This window comes from Poromitra crassiceps (assembly GCF_964638095.1).
Source record: "Poromitra crassiceps genome assembly, chromosome: 12".
In the NCBI taxonomy this organism is placed as follows: domain Eukaryota; kingdom Metazoa; phylum Chordata; class Actinopteri; order Beryciformes; family Melamphaidae; genus Poromitra; species Poromitra crassiceps.
In genome coordinates this window covers 7,872,633-7,894,280 of record NC_139632.1, presented here as the reverse complement: position 1 = coordinate 7,894,280, position 21,648 = coordinate 7,872,633, and the positions used below count along the sequence as shown (strand labels likewise).

At 42.6% G+C, this 21,648-nt stretch overlaps 2 protein-coding genes across 2 annotated transcripts in view; one reads left to right on the top strand and one right to left on the bottom strand.

The window, feature by feature from the left end:
• Positions 1-2,895: 2,895 nt before the first annotated feature.
• Positions 2,896-10,262, top strand: dda1 (DET1 and DDB1 associated 1). The gene is made up of 5 exons (XM_083647943.1): positions 2,896-3,153; positions 3,912-3,992; positions 4,476-4,527; positions 5,538-5,599; positions 5,837-10,262. Exons 1-5 carry the CDS (start codon positions 3,145-3,147, stop codon positions 5,939-5,941), a joined length of 309 nt encoding a protein of 102 aa, XP_083504069.1. The 5' UTR covers positions 2,896-3,144; the 3' UTR covers positions 5,942-10,262.
• Positions 10,263-17,634: 7,372 nt separating this feature from the next.
• ano8b (anoctamin 8b) overlaps positions 17,635-21,648 on the bottom strand; it is a gene marked incomplete at its 5' end in the record, with an annotated part of 30,501 nt that continues 26,487 nt past the window's right edge. The window contains 3 exons of the mRNA XM_083647931.1: positions 17,635-18,434; positions 19,224-19,334; positions 20,088-20,219. Coding sequence (XP_083504057.1) covers positions 17,691-18,434; positions 19,224-19,334; positions 20,088-20,219 — 987 coding nt within the window. The 3' untranslated portion in view covers positions 17,635-17,690. The remainder of the gene's footprint in view (positions 18,435-19,223; positions 19,335-20,087; positions 20,220-21,648) is intronic.

The following is a 21,648-nucleotide window of genomic DNA, read 5'->3' as shown; positions in this document are numbered from 1 at the left end:
CTCCGCTTCAATGGTTCAGACGCAGATCCTATGTGCGTTGGTTCCATGTTGCAATGTTGGCGCTCAGGACGCGCCATGCAGGCGTCCAGCCGCATGTCAGGCGTGTTTTTCATCCATAAAGACACGAAGTGAACCACTATGTGTGGATGTAGGCTACAGTGGGATAGTGTAGTGGAAAGAGCTGCCCCCTACTGCTGAGTGACGCAAGAAATAGGCACATGGTGGGTTGCCCTAATGAAACACACAGAGCTACTGTCAGTAGCCATAGCCTAGCTACATTTGTTAATAGCCTACTATAGTAGGCTATAGCCTACTTCCTTCCACATAAAAATCATATTTGCCATGCCCATCTGTCCAATTGCCTGCCATCACATTCATTGTCATTTCCCCCTGGTGTGAGTAATACAGTAGTCTAGTCTGACTCTGGAACACTGTTTATAATGGAAAGCAGAGAAGAAAAGATTGGAGATACAAATGTAATTATTAGGTTGTTACATTAATAAAAGTAAGGAAATATATCCTGAGGTTGTATGTAAGTTGTTTTTGATATTTTCAATAGTATTGTCAATGTTTTTTTAAAGACATCTTGCAATAGGAGGCCATGGCCAAAGGCTAATGTTATTTGGGGGCCTTGGCATGGAAAAGTTTGGGAACCCCTGGCCTATACAACCCTTTGCAACCTACATTATGACATTATTACATAGGCTAGCAGCTTGTTTATATGGCCTCCCTATGGATTCGCTAATCCAGTCACTGGATGTGGTTCCCAAAAATGTGGTCCAGCTAGGGACCACTGACCAGCAAGGGTTCTTGAGGGCAGTCCAGCAACATGACTTTAATTTAAAGTTTAATTGTTTCAGTCAAGCTCCCCGCTGTCAGGTGACAAGAAGCGGCTGGCAACTGCGCATGCGCCGGAGGAGCACGGTGCTCTACGGCGCTCCCCATCGGCAGAGGGGGTGGAGCAGCCATAGGGAGCAGTGACACCATCAGTGATGTCATATAAAATTGTGATGTCAATGAAATTACATCACTGGTCCACTCTCAAATCAACTCTCAATAACTGTCAAACTAAATGAATGGCTGCAAAATTGCTTACAGTTTTCGCATGTGTGAGATTATTTGCAAAATAAATCAGCATTGTTTTTCAGTGAGGAGTGTCCCTTTAAGACTAATGAGCGCACTGGGCCCAGGTGCATTCAAACAGCCTAATGACCCTAACACCAGGCTCCTGCAAGACAGGGCCAGGAGAGTGGAGTGTGAGAGTCGTCACAAAAGCTAAATCTTATCAGATGGGGCACCCTGGGACACAATCTTATCAGATGGGGGTCTGTGGTCTAATTTGTGTCAGTTTAGCCATGAGTCCTTGACATGAAAAAGTTTGAGAGCCACTGCTTTATTAAAGGAACCCCATGTCAAAACTCATGAAATTCATGGGGTATTTCTAGGCTTTCTGTACTGACATTCCATTAGTTTGGCTACAATTTTGCTGCACAAGCCGTTAAGAAATATGCGATCAACATTTTATGACCCTTTTGAAACTGTAAACAACCAGACCCCAATTAATTCATATATTTTTTTTTGTTATAAAGCTGAGATTAACCTGCAGTTGCTAACTTGCATTAATCCACTAATGATTTCAACAATATTTCATTATACAGTTTGTGGAGTTTTCTCATAATCAATCATTATGGGAAAAACTAGTTGTATAGCTAAATAGACCCTTCTCACGGGGGCCATTTTGTGTCAAAAAGGCAGGGTAAACACAGGTGCACAGGTGCAAGCAAAACACTAATGAGGGTTTTGGAAACCGTCAATAGTGGTCATTGGTCATTGGTCATTAGTGTCATTAGTGTCCTTTAAATCCTGTAAAAAAAACACCACACACGTTCTTATTATTTTTCTGTTTGTAAATGTAAAAGAAAATCTTGTTTCATGTCTTCAGCTGTTAATCTGTTAAATCAACCATGTAGCACTTTTGGAAATGCTGTGTAAATAACTAGTGGGAAGTAAGAATAAGTAGGCTATGAAAGGGAACAAATGAAGGAAAAGAAAAGCATCATCTCTTGATAATTTCTCAACATTTTAGAGCAGAAATTAGAATTTTAATATTGTCATCTGCCCAAAATGTTACCTATGTATATATTCAAGTAATCATGGAAAAACGTTTCTTAGGGAAAAGGAATATCAATTCATCTCATCAAGTAACATTCCCCTGCATCATAAGTAACTAGTGCTGGTGCAGTTACCATGGCTTTTGTTGCTAGGTAACGGTTTAGTCCAAGGAGGCAGGTGCCAGAGAGAGGTGAGACAAGAACCAGTAAACCCACCAAGCCAATTGTCATTGAGGCCTCCTTTCAGCCATACCATATAAGGTTAATTTTGAGATACACAGGACAGCAATGCGTTCTGATCATTTAGCTGCTTACTGAATCATGCATGATTAAGCAATATTCAAAACAAGTAGCCTATAGATAGAAGGCATTGAACAACACCAGCATTATTGGTATACAGATTAACCATTCAATAATGCTAATTATTTTCATGATTATACACCAGTCATGTGTGCAACAGAGATATGAGCCTAAATGTGATCTTGTGATCTTATAAGATCCACTACCTTCGAATCGAAACTGTTTGAAGCTTTATCACGAGGGAGCTGTCTGTCCCCCCTTGTCAATGTTTTAGGGAGGGGCTAAAATATTACACCCAGTGTGCTCATAGGCTACCTCGTCAAGCTGCCACCACGTGGGAGCAACTGACAGCCAATTGGCGTTCTCAAGGCGTGGCCAGTGAACATCGCCACCACCACCATCTATCTAGCCGTCATGCTAGCTAGCTGAAGAAGTCCTGTGAAACTAGCCTGGTAACTCATGCTATGACAACTAGACTGTTTTCATCAGCATAGTGTCAAGCGTTTCGTGGATACCGGGATCTAGAATGGAAACAACTTGTATGTGAAGGGCGTCATTTTCTTTTGCAAGAAGACCCCAGAGGACGTCTGACTCGGCTAGCGTTAGCTGCTTAGCTAGCTAGTACTGTAAGCTAGCGCGGCTAACCTACTCAACTCACACTGTCTCTGCCATCACGACCAGCACGGAGACAATCAAGCCAAGCTCCACAAGTCAGAAAATATCTACCATTATCATGGAGAAGGTGAATATCGCATACATATCTGCCCAATGAAGCTGTAATACAGTTACGTTAGCTAGAACAGAAATGCTAACTACCTAGCGAGCTAGCTAACTTTAGGTAGCTGTTAGCCACAACTGCTCTCCTTTCTTGGCTTTCACCCAGGCCAAACCGGCCGGCATCATTTTGTGGGACTCGTGCTTTGAGCTAACGCTAGTCAGCTCTGAGTGCTAATTTGATGCCACTAGTTATATAGACTGTAAGCTGATGCATTCAACTCAAGGTGGGAGGTAACTGAGGACGTTAGGTGGAAGAAGTTGAACCAAAAGAAGGCCCATTTCTTTAGCTTGCATATTGCTGAGATGAGGGAACGCCCAGTATACCCGGCTCAGTGACTTGTCCTCTGTCATTTGCATGGATTTCCAGCTGTGTTTTGTTGTTATTCCTCCTGGCCTCTTATGTCTTCTTGGAAACCTGTACATTACTCTGATGTCAGCTTTGACCGCTCTGGTGACAGAATGTGCCCTGAATAGCTACAGGCTTCATTTCTAGAAACGATCATTTACTGCCCAGTAGAGACCCATCCCTTTTTAATACACTGGTCCTATTTGACAGGTGAATAATAAGTTAAAAGGAGGAATGACTGTGGAAGGCAGACAAACGGATGACTCGGTTGATTTGTAGTCTTTTTGGGTCAGATGCAAGGTTAAAGGGGAGGCCCTACAATTTCATAACAGACCAGACCTACTAGATCTACTGATCACATCACCCTCTTCCCACAGGCTGACTTCTTGAAAGGGCTTCCTGTCTACAATAAGAGTAACTTCAGCAGGTTCCATGCAGACTCTGTTTGTAAAGCATCTGTGAGTAGCCTACCGCAATATTTATTTACCTGCGAAGGGTTATTACGAGGGATGCACAATATATCGGCAATCATAATCGGTATCGGCCAATGTTAGACATTTTTTAATGCATCGGCCAAAATTTTCATATTGAGAGGAAATAAAGAAAGATATTACTTTTTCAAATTCAGTGTTTACATGTGTTTTTCAGTACAGTATGTACAAAATTTGATTATCATAGAAACTTGTTTTTATACAGATCATATCGACATCGGTAAATATCAGCTTTCGGGCGTAACAGCAATGTTAATATCGGTTATTGGTATCGGCCAAAATTTCCATATTGGACGGTGCATCCCTATTATTACCTCAGTCTCAGACTAATGAATTGGCACACATTTAGCCACAGAATATCTCAATTATGGATAAAATGCTAAACAATGATCTGATATATATCAAAGGCATTAGGAGAATGTGCAGTTGTAATTTGTGACCTGTTTACAGAACCGGAGGCCCTCTGTGTACCTTCCAACCCGTGAATACCCCTCAGAACAGAGTAAGTACCAAAGCCACCATAGAATACCAGGCTGAGAGATCTTAACTACTTGGAGGAATTGCCTCAACCTTAAAGACTGGATTAAACAATAAAGCTCTATTGAGGCATCACATAATGGCCTTGGTCCAAGAACACATATTGGCCCATCCCATTTTTATGCCACCGCCGGGCGATACCGGCGGTGGTTTCGGGTTGTCTGTACCTTCGGATGTTCGTTAACGCGATATCTGAGGAACGCCTTGACGGAATTTCTTCCAATTTTGCTCAAACGTCGACTTGGACTCGAGGATGAACTAATTACATTTTGGTGGTCAAAGGTCAAGGTTACTGTGACCTCTCCAATGTCATTTTGAAGCTCGTTAACACGATATCTCAGGAACTCCTTAGCGGAATTTCAGTTGAAACTTATCATGGTCTATATATAAAATATTACATGACCTTTGTCCTAATTATTTTACTAAGTGCTTTGTGTGTTCCGGTCATTCATTGCCTGAACACAAGGGCTAGTATAGCAAACTTGAATCTACCCAATCTGAAAAGCTGAAAAGTTAGGAGACGTACATTCCTCTATATGGGGTGGGGGGGGGGGGGGAGTGGAACAAGATCCCTAATGAAATTAAGTCTGCGAATTCTCTGAATGGTTTTAAAAACCTTCTGAAAAAAATCTTGCCGAGTAAGATAGAGTAATATGTTCAAATGGTTTTTGAATTTATGTTGGTTCATATCTCCTGTTCCTTTATCCTTGACTGTTCTGTTCTGTTTTGATGCTATGTGTTACTGTATGTCCCGTTTTGATAAGACCAGAGACCATGTTGGAAATAAGTGTGCACACTTTTACACGTACATCCCTTGGATTTTGTTCTTTATCCAGAATAAAATCAATCAATCAATGTCAAACACCCTTTTTGTAGTTTGTTACTGAGGTATTTTTCACTACACGGGACAATTAAAATGGATCATAATTTGGCTGATATATTGTTGATAGTGTTTTGCCTTTGTTTTCTCTACAGTTATTGTAACAGAGAAAACCAACATCCTCCTGCGCTACCTTCATCAGCAGTGGGACAAAAAGGTGACCATGTTCGAATGCCCACTTATGACTCATGCGCTAATAATTAATTCCCCAAATTTGTATTAATTTATCGACAATTAACTTCTCAAACTTAGGCCTCATTGTGCTGTCGGTTTGAATGATGATCTTGAACTTTTTAGCCTCATTAAACGCTAATTAGCCGGTGGTCTTTGATTGTTGGATAATCATTGAGATGTGATGATAATGGTTTTATTAACACCACTTTTTGTCAAACAGAATGCAGCAAAGAAGAGGGAACAGGAACAAGGCGAGGGCGACAGCCCAGCACCCCCGAGGAAGATCGCCAGGACAGATAGCCAAGAGATGAACGAGGACTCATAAGTGTGTGTGTGTGTGTGTGTGTGTGTGTGTGTGTGTGTGTGTGCGTTTGCGTGCGTGTGTTTTTACAGGGCATAGCCAATATAAACGAAAGCACTAAAAGTAAAGTCCCACCTTAAAGACTTTCTGGGGCCTGTACTACGAAGCAAGTAGGATATCTTTGAGTTAGGTGGCTTCACTAAACCTAACAATGGCAATAACCGGTCCTACGTCGTTATCATTGTATATATATACCGTATACCAATATACCGATAACGTATGTATATATACGTTATCAACTGGCTCTGTCAACCCAGGATTTACCTATCCAGCTATGAGCGCGTTCACATGAAAGAGGCAGGTTACGTAATAAATATCCAATCACATGCAGCATGGTTAGATCCAGAGAAGACAATTTGGATAAGATGAAGCTCTGCCATTGGTGCCGACCAGTTCAGTCGGAAGCCCCGCGTGTCGCTCTCAAATGCCTTCGCTGCTGCTGGGAAACAACCACGCTAGCTAGCATTGCTCCCCGCTGAAAATGGCCAGTTTTGTCAAAGATCTGGATTGTGCAATAAAGCAGGCCTGCTTGGTACTTTGTGTGGATGGTTGTAAGCCACAGGCATGAATAGACCTAGTTATATGATGATATAAGCCCTAATAATTCCTGCTGACAAATTCTTATAATCAATAACTGCCAGCGTTATAAAACATAACCCCAAAAGGTATATTATTTTAGTATTTCTGTTTCGTTTTGACAGCACACCTAACATTAACAAAAGTGAATTAAACAGACTGCACACTTCTCTCTCTTGCACTTAAAAAGTATTTAATTGGATCTCAAAACACCTCAAACCTTTTTGCCTTCAGTACCCCCTTTTCCTGATTTCTGAATCCGAGTACCCCCTTTACTCAAGTACATTTTGCTTAGAAAACTGCAAGAGAAAACCTTAGCATATGCAATGAATGAATGATAACTTTTTGAAGAATATAACATTACAAAAAAAATAGTGAAAGAGTTGCAATTAGTGTCTCCTGAGCAGATTTATTTTAACATTTTATTCATTTTCATGATTTATTCTGACATTTTTCCATTTTCTCCTTTCTCTCAAGTACACCATGTATTTGCTCCACGTACCCCTAGTGGACTTTACCAACATGTTTCGACTACATGTTATAGTATGGTCCAATTCAATATTTTTTTAAGAGAGAAGTGTGCGGTCGTCATCACACCTAACATTACCGTTCGGTTCAATGAGATCAACATTCATTTGATTATTTAACGTGATTTTGCATACATGAACCATATCGTGATATACCATATATTGATATCAAGAAAAATTCTTATGATTATCCTGATATTGATTTCAACCATATAGCCCAGCCCAAAATCAACCTCATGTTCTTTGTGGCTGCAGTAATGGAATATATATTCATAGGCCTATGCAGCAGTAACTTTAATCCATTAATGATGGTCAGGGCCGGTAATAATAGCTTTCAGTTTTTCATTGTGATTTTCAGTCCATATCGGGATCCTGTAGGATTGGTGACTCCCTGTTTCCAGACAGCTGATTGGTCAGAAGGCGGGTCTTTCATGGCCTGGGTAAACCCAGCCTTTCAACGTGACGTCACAGGCTATGCCTGTAGCGTAAGTTTCTTCGGTGACTGACTGATAGTACATAGAGGTCACGTAGAGGATGAGTTTACCCAGGCTAGGTCTTTCATACGTTTTGATCCGATAGCCTGAACGTTGGCATAGGTTACCATGGTGATCTTCTACAGTGGTCAAAAGTGAGCCACCTTTGTGAGACAAAAACCCAGCGTTAAATTCTACTTCATAGTACAGGCCCCGCCCCCCCGTGTAGTATGGCAGGGTCCATTTCCTTGCACCAAATCAACCCAGACATCCCATAGAGAGCTAGTGAACCCCTAATAACTGCAACATCATTCTTAGTCCTCAACATCTTGATGCCTATGTGAGCAGTGTGTTTCAGCATGAAGGAGCCCCCAGCAACCATGGCTTAATGGCCATGCTAATGAAGAGAATGTATGTAACCAGAAATCATCCTAAATGACATAAGAACATTTTACACCAACATTGCTCTCTCTCTCGCTGACTGCCATTGACCTTTGACCTACAGTAGGGACAGGGGTGGCCAAACCTTTTTGGTTGTGGGCCACATCCAGAAAAATGACGGAATTTCTTAGAGTTTGCCTCAAACGTCCACTTGGACTCAAGGATGAACCGATTCGATTTTGGTGGTCAAAGTTCAAGGTTGTGACATCACGACCGCTCGTTTCATGCTCGCTAACGTGATATCTCAGGAATGCCTTGACGGAATTTAATCTAATTTGCCTCAAACTTCCACTTGGACTCGAGGATGAACGGATTAGATTTTGGTGGTCAAAGGTCAAGGTCATTGAGCCATTTTCAAGCTCGGTAACGCCATATCTCAGTAACACCTTGATGAAATGTCTTCACATTTGGCTCAAACGTCAAAGTCTGGACAGACATGCATGTCTACTGCGCAATTGTTTGGCGGAGGCATACATCCGCAGTGTGGTCATTCTAGATAGACTAGAAAACCCCTGTGCCATTCAAAAAAAAAATCTATCAAAATAACTACATGTCACAACAGACCATTATCTTAATTTCTCCATAATTCAGTATAGTCAGTTTATCTACGTTGCGATGTAAAAATCCACCAATTAGGATTCTCATACTGGTGTTGCTTTTTTATTTTGACCATGCCCTGTGTGCGTTTGTGGATGTGTGGTTGTTGTATGCATGCTGAGCTGTGTGTATATATGAATGAGGTGAGAGAAAGAATGGCAGAGCTGATCAAGTGTCAGAGATGGACTTGATAGATGGACGAGTCGGACACTACAGCAGTACCCTTAAAAACAGTCTCATACTGGTATGTGACTCGTGTAGCCTAGCCTTCTGTGAAACTACTGGAGAGTCTGTCCTGATTTGTGCAAAGAGAACATTTTGTTACGGTTTTATTTTTTATTTTAACTATAGTTGTTTATGTTTGGCAATGAGCTTCCTGCCAGCCACAGTGCCCACCCTCTGTTTCACTGCCCACTCTGCAGCCACACGGCCCGGGCATTGCAACGTTTGATTCAACAGAACCAAGAGAAATGCACTGTGAAGAACTGCACAACATAGGAGAAACTCTTCCCGAATTCCCCTTAGATTTGTGCTTACGGTCAATGTGCATCGCTAACATTCTATTTTGGGGCTTGTGCTTGTTGGTTTAAATGTTGTGTTGGTGTTTCTGAGAAATATTTTTACACCTAGCGCCGCCTTCTGGCTAATCGAGGCTAGTATGACAAATTGGATCCGTAACGGCTTACAGAGTTTTTTTTTTGCTGCTCTTTCATCATACCTTAGGATGCAACAGGAAACGAAGGAAGAAGATGTCTGAAATATGGAATTGCAAATTATAATGCTAGAATTTTCAATTGCACAACTAGGCAACAGCACAGGTAGTGAAGAGAAATATGTACAGTACATGTCTGGAAAAGGGAAAAAAAGTATAAAATATGATGTGTGTGTAAATAATTACCAGTGCCAGATGTAGTTTCTCCATTGGATAACATTGTGTCTACCTTTTTGTAAAATAATACATGTCCATGGATGTTGTGGAAGTAAAGAGAAGAGCGCTGATGCTGCCCCAGTGGATGTTCTCTTGTCTTGCATGTTGATGTTTCCACGGCAGGTCCAAGTGTTCCTGGGCCAGCGATGTAGCGGGATGCGGGGGTGGTGAGATGTTACCTTCCTATGCTCTTAGGGAGATATCAGCCCTGTAACCGATCATTGTGGTCAGGCCACTTTTGTTTCCCCCCCCGAGCTCAGGGCCTGGGGACAGCTGCACTGGTGATGACAGCGTTGGAGGTTTTTTTTGTCCGAGAGCCGCGCTGAGATGAACGCAGGGGGTTTAAAAAGAGTATTATATTTTATGCCATGGAATGCACAATGAGCATGCACAGCGAGGTGCAGTTGCCATCCTGCCTTGTTCCTGAGGTTCAGTTTGTATTGGTCATAGACTGTATACACAACATTGAATATAGACCTTTTTTTAATGTCATTGTTGACACTGCCGGGCAAAGTCACCGCAGTCTCCTGTCCGCTTATCAGTAGATGCTGCAGTGTGAGTTGACTGGTCAGTGATTTTCCTCCCTACAGTGTACATAGTCTGTTTTTGAAGCGTAAAACCACATTATGCTTCTGCTCCCCCATACATTGACTGTTCGACAACACCCTAAGCCTTGCCCCATCTTATGTATATTTGATCAGATTTCTTTTTAGCTTTGCTGAAATAAAACTGGATTAAAACTCGGTTTTTGTCATGTGATGCTTTTAATTATTTTATTTTATAATTTTTTATAGAAATGTTGCACGCAGGTTCAAGCTTGATTGGCTGGGCTGTGAGTAAGAGTCCAATTTCTAACCTCAGCAGGGAAGGATTTATGACATTACTGATGATGTAACAATGCCTATGACATGATCAGTGTGTCATAAAGTGACATCACTGATGACAGTCTGACATTGATATCACAATGTGAGTCAGAGATGCTCACAAGTCCATTTTTTTGCAAGTCCAAGTCAAGTCTCCCAAGTCTGAGCTAGACTCCAGTCTCAGGTCTTTGAGCTATAGTCCATCTAAAAAGTCTTTGGTCACAAGTCCACGTCAAGTCTGGCCACCTGTCTAGTCTGCATTTGAACCCTGATAAAGACCTGATGATCAAAACATGTTGGCATGTTTTTGATCAAAGCCATTAAAATAAAGGCTTTTTAATTGTAACTCATTCCTTGGTTTGACTTTTTCCTGTTGGAGTGCTGGGATTGTCCTCCTGTTTTCTATTAAGATAGTATTGTTTAATAAAACTTTTTAATAAAACAGTTGTGTCTCCTGAATTTAAATATTAGTAAGTTTGTATGAAATTATAACCTACCCTATAACCAGAGATGGGAAGTAGCTAAGTACAAATACTTCGTTATTGTACTTGATAGGATTTTCAGGCATCTACTTTACTGAGTAGGCTGACAACTTTTTACTTTTACTCCCTACAATTTAACACAAATATCTGTACTTTCTACTCCTTACATTTTCAAAACAGGCAGTTACTTTAGTTTTAATGCCTGACAGACAAATTTGATGTAACTTTTGTCTCTCTTGCCCAGCTTTTACGCATTATGTGCACCTTTTTCTTGGAAAAAATATCACAAATTATTATTCAAAGTATACTCTTTATTCATCTTGGAGGGGATCTTTTAAGTTGAATAGTCTTTCAATCTATCTATAAAATTGAGTATGTGGGCTCTGTCCACTGTTTCAAGTTCTGTTTTCAGCCAGCTATGCCGCTTTACGTGCGATCGGGCTGAAACTTTCAGGAAGTGTAAAGAGCACCTGTGTGGGTGACTTGACGGAGCCGGATTTTTTAATTAGGACAGATTAATTGCCCTAAGGCTGAGGCTATAGTTCAGTGATGATGTCATCAGTGATGATGACTGCAGTTCTAGTATTAATTGAATGCCTGTTCCTCACCAAGTGAAACCTGGCAATGATCAATGTTGGCCTCTTCTTAATGTGCATACATGCATATTATAAAATAAATTGAAAGAAGATTGTATCTCTAACTGATGACCAGCAGAGGGCATTATGACACTCAACATTTGGAGTGAACATTTTAATTCTGTTTTGTTTTGTGCTATCTCTGAACCCTCTTAATGTCTCCCTTTCTAGCACTTCCCGAAACCTTTGCACACAGTAAGACATTATGAGTCCCTATCAGTGCATGGGCTACTTATTTCAATATACTATGCATTGGGAGATATTTTGACACTATCATACATGCAGTTCCAGTCATTTTCTTGCATAGATGAGAAATATGAGATGTCCATGATGACAAACATTCATCCAGCTGTATTGTAGTTTGTTTTCCTTCACCTGCTCTATATTTACTCTCTGCAGTGAGTTAGAGGGGACCCATGTATCATCATCGGTGGGTATATCGCACGTCATCGCTCGGGCCACCACTCCACAATTGTGGGGCATGACATCATCAGTGGACAGTGGGTATGATGACATCACTCACCACTGGCCACCACTTGACGTCGGAGATGATGTCATCACTCTGGCCACCTATTGACGATTGTCGGGCGTGACATCATCAGTGGGTATGACATCATCATCAGTCACCACTGGCCACCACTTGTCGCGGTGTTCATGTAGGACGCCGCGGAAATTGCCACTGTGTCTTATATATTATTCTTATTTATTTATTTATTATAAATAAATAAGATATTATAATAATAATAATAAATAAGGTATTATAATAAGATGCAGCTTCTGAGTCCCAATATTGAGAGAAAAGTATGTGTGTGAGTGAGACACTTTTTTCCTGTAACAAGTGGGTCACAACACATGAAATACATTTTCAAATAGTTTTATTAACTATTTTTCAGATCTTACAAAAATATGACAAAATAAATTAAAATAAATAAATAATACCATTTCCCAGTATTGTATTTTTCTTGAAAAGATTTTTTTTTTCTACAGTGGTACATTGGAAGAGCATTATGATGTCTTTTTCACTAAGTGAGGCGTCCATAGAGATGTCTTATCTTTAGCTCGGAGGTTAGGGTCGTCTGACCTCTCTACACATCCATTCTTCAGATCCAAAACAGCACATTTACTAAATTCACTGACAGTAGTACTCCTATCCTGCTGCATCCACATGAGAATGATAGAACTTGATGAGCCCCAAAACACTTTGAAGAACCGCTACCATGTGACATTGAATCACAGAGATGACTGATGAGCCAGTTGGAGCTGATAAAGTTGTGTGTGCTCGGCCTGAAGGGGAAACGTGTCCGGCATGACGCTACCGTCTCTGGCATGGGATACTGCCCAGAACTTCATAACAATCTGAAGAACTACAAACATGGTGTTGCGAACTACAACGCAGGTGTTGCAATAGCATCAGCAAATTGTCTCATCTCATCCTGTGCCTGCTCTTTGAAACTGACTTCCGCTGTCATGATGAAGAAGCCTCAAAATATGATATATGAGGTCTATTGCTTTGAAGGAGAATGCTCTGCCTGCGCTCAGCTATTCTAAGCCATCCATCCATATGAAAGCCTGGATCTCTGATATGCCGTTCCACAGTGAACTGTCCCTTTAACAATGACCAGCCTGTGAGAATGATGTTCAAAGACACCGATGATATTCAATTTCACTCAGTCTCGTGCTTCTAATTTTATAATAACCAATGATTTCAGCTGCAGAAAACTAAACATAGAATGAGTCAAATGACACCTGACGACACAAATGGCTGTGCTTCCTCTTTCCTTATTGCATTCGACAAGTCAGTAAGAGATATTATTGTTAGTGGCCTTTTTGTGGAAGTACATTTTTGTCCGGCCTTTTGCTTGTTATTCCACTGAATGGTGGACTAGTTTTACTGGGACGTTATGACACAATGCAAGAGGCAGCAGTGGTCAGACACCTACATGTACTTGATGCTCCATGTCAACTCATTCCGGGCACATGGATGAGATTATTATGCAATGTGTGTCAAGGGAGTTTCCATATAGATGGTTTTAACTTGACAACAAAAACATTCTAAATTGAACCCCAGCTCACTTCCTGTTGCAGTGTTTGCTATGGACAGAAAATAAAATAAAAACATGAAGGTGGAGGACTGACCACTCCGTGAAAACTGTCTATAGTAGACACAGGAGAGGCCGTAGGTGTGCAACTGGTCCAGCCCACATCGAGAGAGAGAGAGAGAGAGAGGGAAGAGAGAGAGAGAGAGAGAGAGAGAGAGAGAGAGAGAGGGAGAGAGAGAGAGAGAGAGAGAGAGAGAGAGGGAGAGAGAGAGAGAGGAAGAGAGAGAGAGAGAGAGAGAGAGAGAGAGAGAGAGAGGGAGAGAGAGAGAGAGAGGGAGAGAGAGAGAGAGGAAGAGAGAGGGAGAGAGAGAGAGAGAGAGAGGGAGAGAGAGAGGGAGAGAGAGAGAACTGCTCGGGATCAGTGTTGGGGGTAACTCATTACAAAAGTAACATACTAGTACATAACCCTAACTCTAACTCAGTAATATAACTTATTACCAATAGGATTTCAGTAATATTATACCCGTTACTTTGTCAAGCAACACAAGTTACAAATTGAGTTAAAAAATGTTTTTTTTCTTTTTTATCAAAGCACATATTTAAATAAAGATACAATCATGTCCTAATCAAATTGTGTTTTTATGCAAATAACCACTATAGATGACAATAACAAAGGAAAAGGATAACATTTAGAATTTTCGACAATTTACACCGACTTCAAGAAGGGTTGAAATTATTTTTCAGGATGGTTCCCCGGGCAGCGATGTCATTCTGCTTCTGCTGTTATTTTGGTCAAAATAATGCAAAAGTAGTGTAATAAGTAATGAGTTACTCTACACAGACAGTAATATTGTAAAGTAACGTATTACTTTGAAATGAAAGTAGCGAGTAATACGTAGTATATTACATTTTGAAAGTAACTTGGCCGACACTGCTCGGGATTGAAAGCTGATGACATTGACAAGTAACCAGTGAGGGGACACAAGGAACTGTTTATTGTGTAGCAGGGACATGGGATAATGCAGTATAGATGGGACCTGCGGGGGCTAGGCTAGGCTAGGCTAGTAGAGCTAAAAGGCTCCTCTACAACTCAATGTTATTGCAAAGATCCTTGTCAGAGGCGATGGTGTGGCAATTCATAGTTAATGTCTCAATGAGCCAAGCTGAGTGTCTCTCTTATGCAGTGCAACGGCCTCTGCAAACTTCTCAATGTTCTGTGTGTGTATGTGTGTGTGTGTGCCTTATCTAATGCCCAGTGGATACCAAGCTAAACATTTCCTTCCAAAGTGTTCCGAAGCCACAGCCCGGCCCGACGATTCTGCAGCCGCTGCACCATCTGACACGGTTTTCAGGATAGTGGTAAATCAGAACAATTGGTTCCACACACACACACACACATTTTGCCATTGCCTGCTCTCTGGCACCACCCTCTGGAGACCCTGCAGAGCTGCACGAGTGGCGAGTGGTCACTTATTCGAGCAGGAACATCATCATGTCTAGCATAAACAGCGCTGAAATCAATGCACATGAGAACAAATGTCTTGGATTTACAGTATAATAATCAGAAAGGTACCGCTTTGGTTAAAAGAAGGGAATGTCCATTCAAAAATTAGCATTGCAATAAAGCAATACAGCAAGTGGTACGTATAAAAAAAAAGATACGGAGCTCAACATAAAAAAGAGCAACTATTGTAAAAAACCAAAATATCTCATTATGAACGATTAGGAAGATCCCTTGGTTGTCAAGAGCAGGGATTGGTGGATATCTAGTGTGAAATGAGAAAAAGAAAGCGATCCAGGTTTTGCATAATGGTTATGAGGCAGGCTGGTGTTGGTCCTTCCCCCTACGGAAAGACGTGTTCCTATGCAGGGCGTCGGGGTTTAGTGCAAATATCACATCTTTTTAAACTCGACGCCATCTACCAAGCCTGGTTCATCTTTTTAAACTGGACAGTGGACACCATCTACCAAGCCTGGTTCATCTTTTTAAACTGGACAGTGGACACCATCTACCAAGCCTGGTTCATCTTTTTAAACTGGACACCATCTACCAAGCCTAATTCATCTTTTTAAACTCGACACCATCTACCAAGCCTGGTTCATCTTTTTAAACTAGACACCATCTTCTACCAAGCCTGGTTCATCATTTTAAACTCGACACCATCTACCAAGCCTAGTTCATCTTTTTAAACTCAACACCATCTACCAAGCCTGGTTCATCTTTTTAAACTGGACACCATCTACCAAGCCTGGTTCATCTTTTTAAACTGGACACCATCTACCAAGCCTGGTTCATCTTTTTAAACTCAACACCATCTACCAAGCCTGGTTCATCTTTTTAAACTGGACACCATCTACCAAGCCTGGTTCATCTTTTTAAACTGGACACCATCTACCAAGCCTGGTTCATCTTTTTAAACTGGACACCATCTACCAAGCCTGGTTCATCTTTTTAAACTCAACACCATCTACCAAGCCTGGTTCATCTTTTTAAACTCAACACCATCTACCAAGCCTAGTTCATCTTTTTAAACTCGACACCATCTACTAAGCCTAGTTCATCTTTTTAAACTCAACACCATCTACTAAGCCTAGTTCATCTTTTTAAACTCAACACCATCTACCAAGCCTGGTTCATCTTTTTAAACTAGACACCATCTACCAAGCCTGGTTCATCTTTTTAAACTCAACACCATCTACCAAGCCTGGTTCATCTTTTTAAACTCAACACCATCTACCAAGCCTGGTTCATCTTTTTAAACTAGACACCATCTACCAAGCCTAGTTCATCTTTTTAAACTCAACACCATCTACCAAGCCTGGTTCATCTTTTTAAACTCAACACCATCTACCAAGCCTGGTTCATCTTTTTAAACTAGACACCATCTACTAAGCCTAGTTCATCTTTTTAAACTCAACACCATCTACCAAGCCTGGTTCATCTTTTTAAACTAGACACCATCTACCAAGCCTAGTTCATCTTTTTTAAACTCGACACCGTCTACCAAGCCTAGTTCATCTTTTTAAACTTGAGCCGCGTGTGTGTGTGGAAATGACCATCCGCCTTTGAAAGCATGTGTACAGGCTGGGATGGGGCACAGCACACAATAGGCTTCCATACTCCCATCTTCTCAAAATCATCCAAGTCCACCTCTGCTTTTTGTCCTTCTCACATTCTGTCTCACTTTGCTCTCTCTCTCTCTCTGTACAAATCCTGCTATGTGACAACTTGTCGCGCTTCGCTCTTTACTTTTGTTTCGCACTTTTCTTCAAAACGTCATATCCAGAAGCACGGTCATTTTGACACATCTGATATTGCCATCGGGATGGGAGGAAGTGTACCAAGCTCCGACATCGCCTCCGCTTTGAGAATAAAGCTGCCGGCGATGCTTATGATGGGAGGGGTTCATGACATGTGATGATGATTGATCAGATTTGCAGTATTGTTTCTCTTTAAAACACTGATTGATATTGCTTTTCCAATCCCTCCACTCCAATATAAAAGTGAAGGGCCCAAGAATCCCCCACAGTTAATGACATAGCTAAGAACACTCTCAGTAGTTATTTGATGTAAACTCTGTGATACACCACTGTATTTTTGTTTTTAAATCTTTTTTTCCCTCCATAACAGACTGTTATGTTCCAGTGGCAGGCCACCAAGATGCTTCCATTTCTGACTAAAAGAAATCAAGAAATACAGCTCTTCGCTTTAAAGGCTTAAAAATATCAGAAACGCAGCTCATGCATTTCTTTACGTATTGCAGACAAGGAAGGGTGTGTGTGTGTGTGTGTGTGTGTGTGTGTGTGTGTGTGTGTGTGTGTGTGTGTGTGTGTGTGTGTGTGTGAGGGAGGGCGAGTATTTTTTCGGGCATGATAGGAGGGCTTATGTCTTTCTTATAAAGACTTCTTATTAGCCCGTATTTTGTCTTTCGGCAAAAAAAAAGTCAACGGCCAAAAGTCGACAGTCATCTTTTCACCAGCTTCATGTCTCCCTCGCTCTGCTTCAGCTTCATGTCTCCCTCGCTCTGCTTCAGGGAGGCGAGCACACGGCCTGTGACAGCACGGAAGGCAGGTCAGGCCGTTCCTCACAGTAAACACCTCGCTTCTTCAGCTTCCGTGGAACCAAAGTTTTGCTCTCCATCTGGGGGGCTACTAGATTTTATGGCCGGCCGGGTCCAAGTCTATCAAATGTCCGTTCTGGGACCCTTCCCCTCCGGGCGAGGGGATCTCGTCCGGGACCCCGTTCAAGTCGGACCTGGACGGTTGTCTGTCGGACAGTCCGTGCGGCTGTGCCCCGTTCACACACGTCCCCCCCTCTGACTTCCCAAAGTTAAACAGTTTCCCAGGGTTGAAGGCTTTGCTGGGTGACTGGGAACGCTCCTGAGAGCCGCTACCTGATGATGATGATGATGACGATGATGACGATACCGCTGTCGCTGCGGTACTGGAGGAAGCGGCGGCGGCGGCGGCAGCAGCAGCGGCCACTTCCTTCTTGTTCTCAGGCGACTTGAGGAATTTGAAGCTCAGGAAGCCGGGGAGTTTGGGCTCGCTGCCGGTGGGCGACTGCGGAGAGCGGGCGCCCCGCTCCGAGGAGAACTTGCTCTGCAGCGGGATGATCTGTTTCAGCTTCATCACGTTATTGTTGGCCAGCAGAGAGCTGGGCCTCTTGGGCTTGTCCGACGCGCCGCCCCCTCCCCCTGCGCCCCCCGCGGCGCCGCGCTGTTTGCCCCCGTGCCCCTTCTCGTGGTGCTGCTGCTCCCCGGGGGCGTCCGCCTTGCCCTCGTCGCGCTCCCTCTCCCTGCGGGCCGCGTGCTCCGCCTGCCTCTGGCGCTCCTCCTCCTCCCTCTTCCTCCTCTGCAGCTGCTGGTAGTGCTGCTGCGCCTGCCGCTCGTGCTTCTGCAGAGGGTAACGGGAAACATCCCATAATTATGTTCACTACAATGAGCACCAACCCCAGCTATGCATTACAATACTGCAGTGCTAACCGTCCTACCAAAATCTTATTGTGCATCTATCCTGTTCTAGAGCTGCAGTGCTCACTACAGCCTATTGTCTTTTGAATGTTTTAAAGTAGAACTGAACATAATTGTAACACATAAAGTGTCTCTCATAAGTCTGGGTGCTAGAGACCATTACTTGCTTTCTTCTGGTTCTTTTGGCTAAAAAGTCAACAGGAAAATTTAAATACAAGTAAATGATCCCCATCAAGAAAACTGCAGTGCAGAAGTACAACAAGCTTGCGGCACCAAGTGTGGCTTCCACACGATGGCTACAGCTATAGATATTACATCTATAGATACAGCTATATATATTACAGCTATAGATACAGCTATAGATATTACAGATACAGCTATAGATATTAGCTATAGATATTACAGCTATAGATATTACATTACACTACATTGCAGAAGAGGTACTCAAATAATGAGGTACCTCTTGTAAGACGACAACACTGACATATTAAGGCTTGTAAGACGACAACACTGACATATTAAGGCTTGTAAGACGACAACACTGACATATTAAGGCTTGTAAGACGACAACACTGACATATTAAGGCTTGGCCAGATTGTCCTGAACAATCTGACTTTATTCCTTCCCTCGCAACTTCTCCATGACACATATTACCAAAGTGAATTGTGACTTCAGTGCAACCTTGTCCTGAAGTTTCCTTGTGCTTTTTACCTTGAAGGCCTCCCTGCGCTGGTACTCCAGTTTGGCCATCTCCTCTCCAACCCATGTGGGAATGTCCGGGATGGCCACGTGGATCACGTACTTCAGGAGGATGGCAAAGTGCTGCGGATGGACAGGCAGGATAAAAGAGGATAAGAATGCATGTAAATACAATCCTTATCTTTTTTTTTTTTAACTAAATGTGACTAAAATATATGTTACTCGAGCTGAAGCTCGTACAACATTTGGGCCAGAACACTCTCCCTCCGCTAGGCCTGACTTGATTATCAGGCCAGGACAGAGCTGTAGGCTGTTGACCCTTGTCTGAATATAGATATAGCCTCAACAGGCTACAGAGTGCACAGCTGACACAAATAGGCTCCGAGTACGTTACAAATAGTGCGAAAAAACACGAGGAGCGCTTGGCTTTCTAACTTAAGTGCTGGTTGAGAAGCTGATCTCTGGTCAGTATTAAACAGCCCCTACCACCACCGAGCGGGTTACTGTCCGAGATCAGGTATCAGGGGATTTGCCAAGTACATAACAGAACACAGTACATACTGTGACTTGTCCCCCATGTGGTGGCTCACAGGAAGATTAAAACTGCTCCAGTAGTTATGACATAGATGATTGTAAGACAAAGGTTATTGTATTGTTCTGATGCCACACATTCCTCCTGCTAAGCAAGTGGAAAAAACGCGCAGTACTTGCAGCCTAAATACCTGTCACATTTTCTTATCAGGCGACAAAAGACAGCAGAATGATGTGCCGGATCACAATAGAAAATGACGTTGAACATGCTGGTGCACAGAGCCAGAGGTTTGGAAAGCACTGTTCTAAGCTCTTCAGGCTGACAGGTAGAACGAGCTCAGGTACCTCCAGGAGGACGATGGAGATGATGGCCATCTCAGGGCTGAGCCAGGGAAAGAGGCGCTGCAGCTGGCCACACTGACCAATCAGGTAACAATTGACTATGATCGCAATCAGGCCCATGGCTTCCATCGCAGTCTGCATGAGGACACAAACAACAACAAACATTTCTGATATGCCGCTCCTCCAAATTTCTCCTTAGACAACCTAAAGTCAAACATTATGTTCTTCTTCTTGTTCCTTCAGTTGGATGTTTGAGCTTGACTCTGTCTGTGCAAAGTTTAACACTAGAGGCTGTATATCTACAATCGTCGGCTGGACTGCTGAAAGTGGAAAGTTTCTCTGTGCTCACATTTTCAACGAGCATGATTAGTGACATCACAAATACTAGAGCCAATCCCTGTCCATGTCCAGTATTCAGCAGTTAAAGCCCTTGTTTGTATGCTGTGATTGGCTAGTTCCGCCACGTTAGTTCCTCGTAATTGTGGATTATTTGTTCATAGCGCGGTGAGTACACGAGTCACAACATGTACATATGAGCGTTTTGGCGCTGTTGGAATGTGTCATTTTGGTGACTGAACGGGGGTATGCTGCTGTACCATATTGACTACCAGTCATTGTGCTAAGCTAACTAGCAGGCGGGGTGCGGGGCTACTTTGTACTGCACGCACAGACAAGAGAAGGGTATCTATCTTCTCGTTCAGAAATATGGGAAAATAGGCGACTCTCCCGAAATGTTGGCGTGTTCCTTTAACCAACTTACTCGCTACCACTCGGGACTCACGACGCCTCACATTCACTCGTTACACCAGCATTAGTGAAGCACTGTTTTGATCATGATCAAGTGTAATGTCCCAGCAAACATTTCCTCGACCTGCATCCATGTTAACGGATCGACGCTGGTTCAAGACGTGACTTTATTTTGACCATTTGCCAACATGAAAACATAATCTTCGGGGAAAAAATATGGATAATTTGTTAGTTGTAGCTTGAAAGAGAGGCAATATTGATGAGCTCTTTGCAACAGGAGCCACAGTGGCGCCGCCCGTTACAGGCCGTTACAGGCTGTTACAGGCCGTTACAGGCTGTTACAGGCCGTTACAGGCCGTTACAGGCCGTTACAGGCCGTTACAGGCCGTTACAGGCTGTTGCCGTTACAGCTTACTGCTGTAATGCGGAAGTGCCGGCAGCTTCACTGTAACAACTGACTGACACATGACTTGAGGGTTATCCTCTGAACCTCCACTCTGAAACACAGCAACTCCTACACCTGAGTGGTTAAGCAGTGCGCTTCATAACCAGAAGTTCTGTGGTTCGAACCCGGCTGTGGGTTTGATTTACACGTCACCAATTCACGTCGGAAATCAACGTCAGAAAAACGTTCATATCAGCCCATCAGATCGACATCGACTCGACCTCCAGGCCCAACGTTGATTAGATCTCTGATAGACGTCAGAATGTGGGGTTTGAATATTGGGGTTTGTTTTCCAACTTTCAAAATGGATCTAATTAGCACTCCCATTTGTATCTTCATAATTTTGGATCTGATTAGCCTCGGCCCCTCTGT

Bases quoted from the DNA above. Each gene is read 5' to 3' on its own strand.
- dda1 (XM_083647943.1), top strand. The intron at 3,993-4,475 runs GTGAGTAGCCTA...ACCTGTTTACAG, and splicing joins ACTCTGTTTGTAAAGCATCT to AACCGGAGGCCCTCTGTGTA. The intron at 5,600-5,836 runs GTGACCATGTTC...TTTGTCAAACAG, and splicing joins ATCAGCAGTGGGACAAAAAG to AATGCAGCAAAGAAGAGGGA.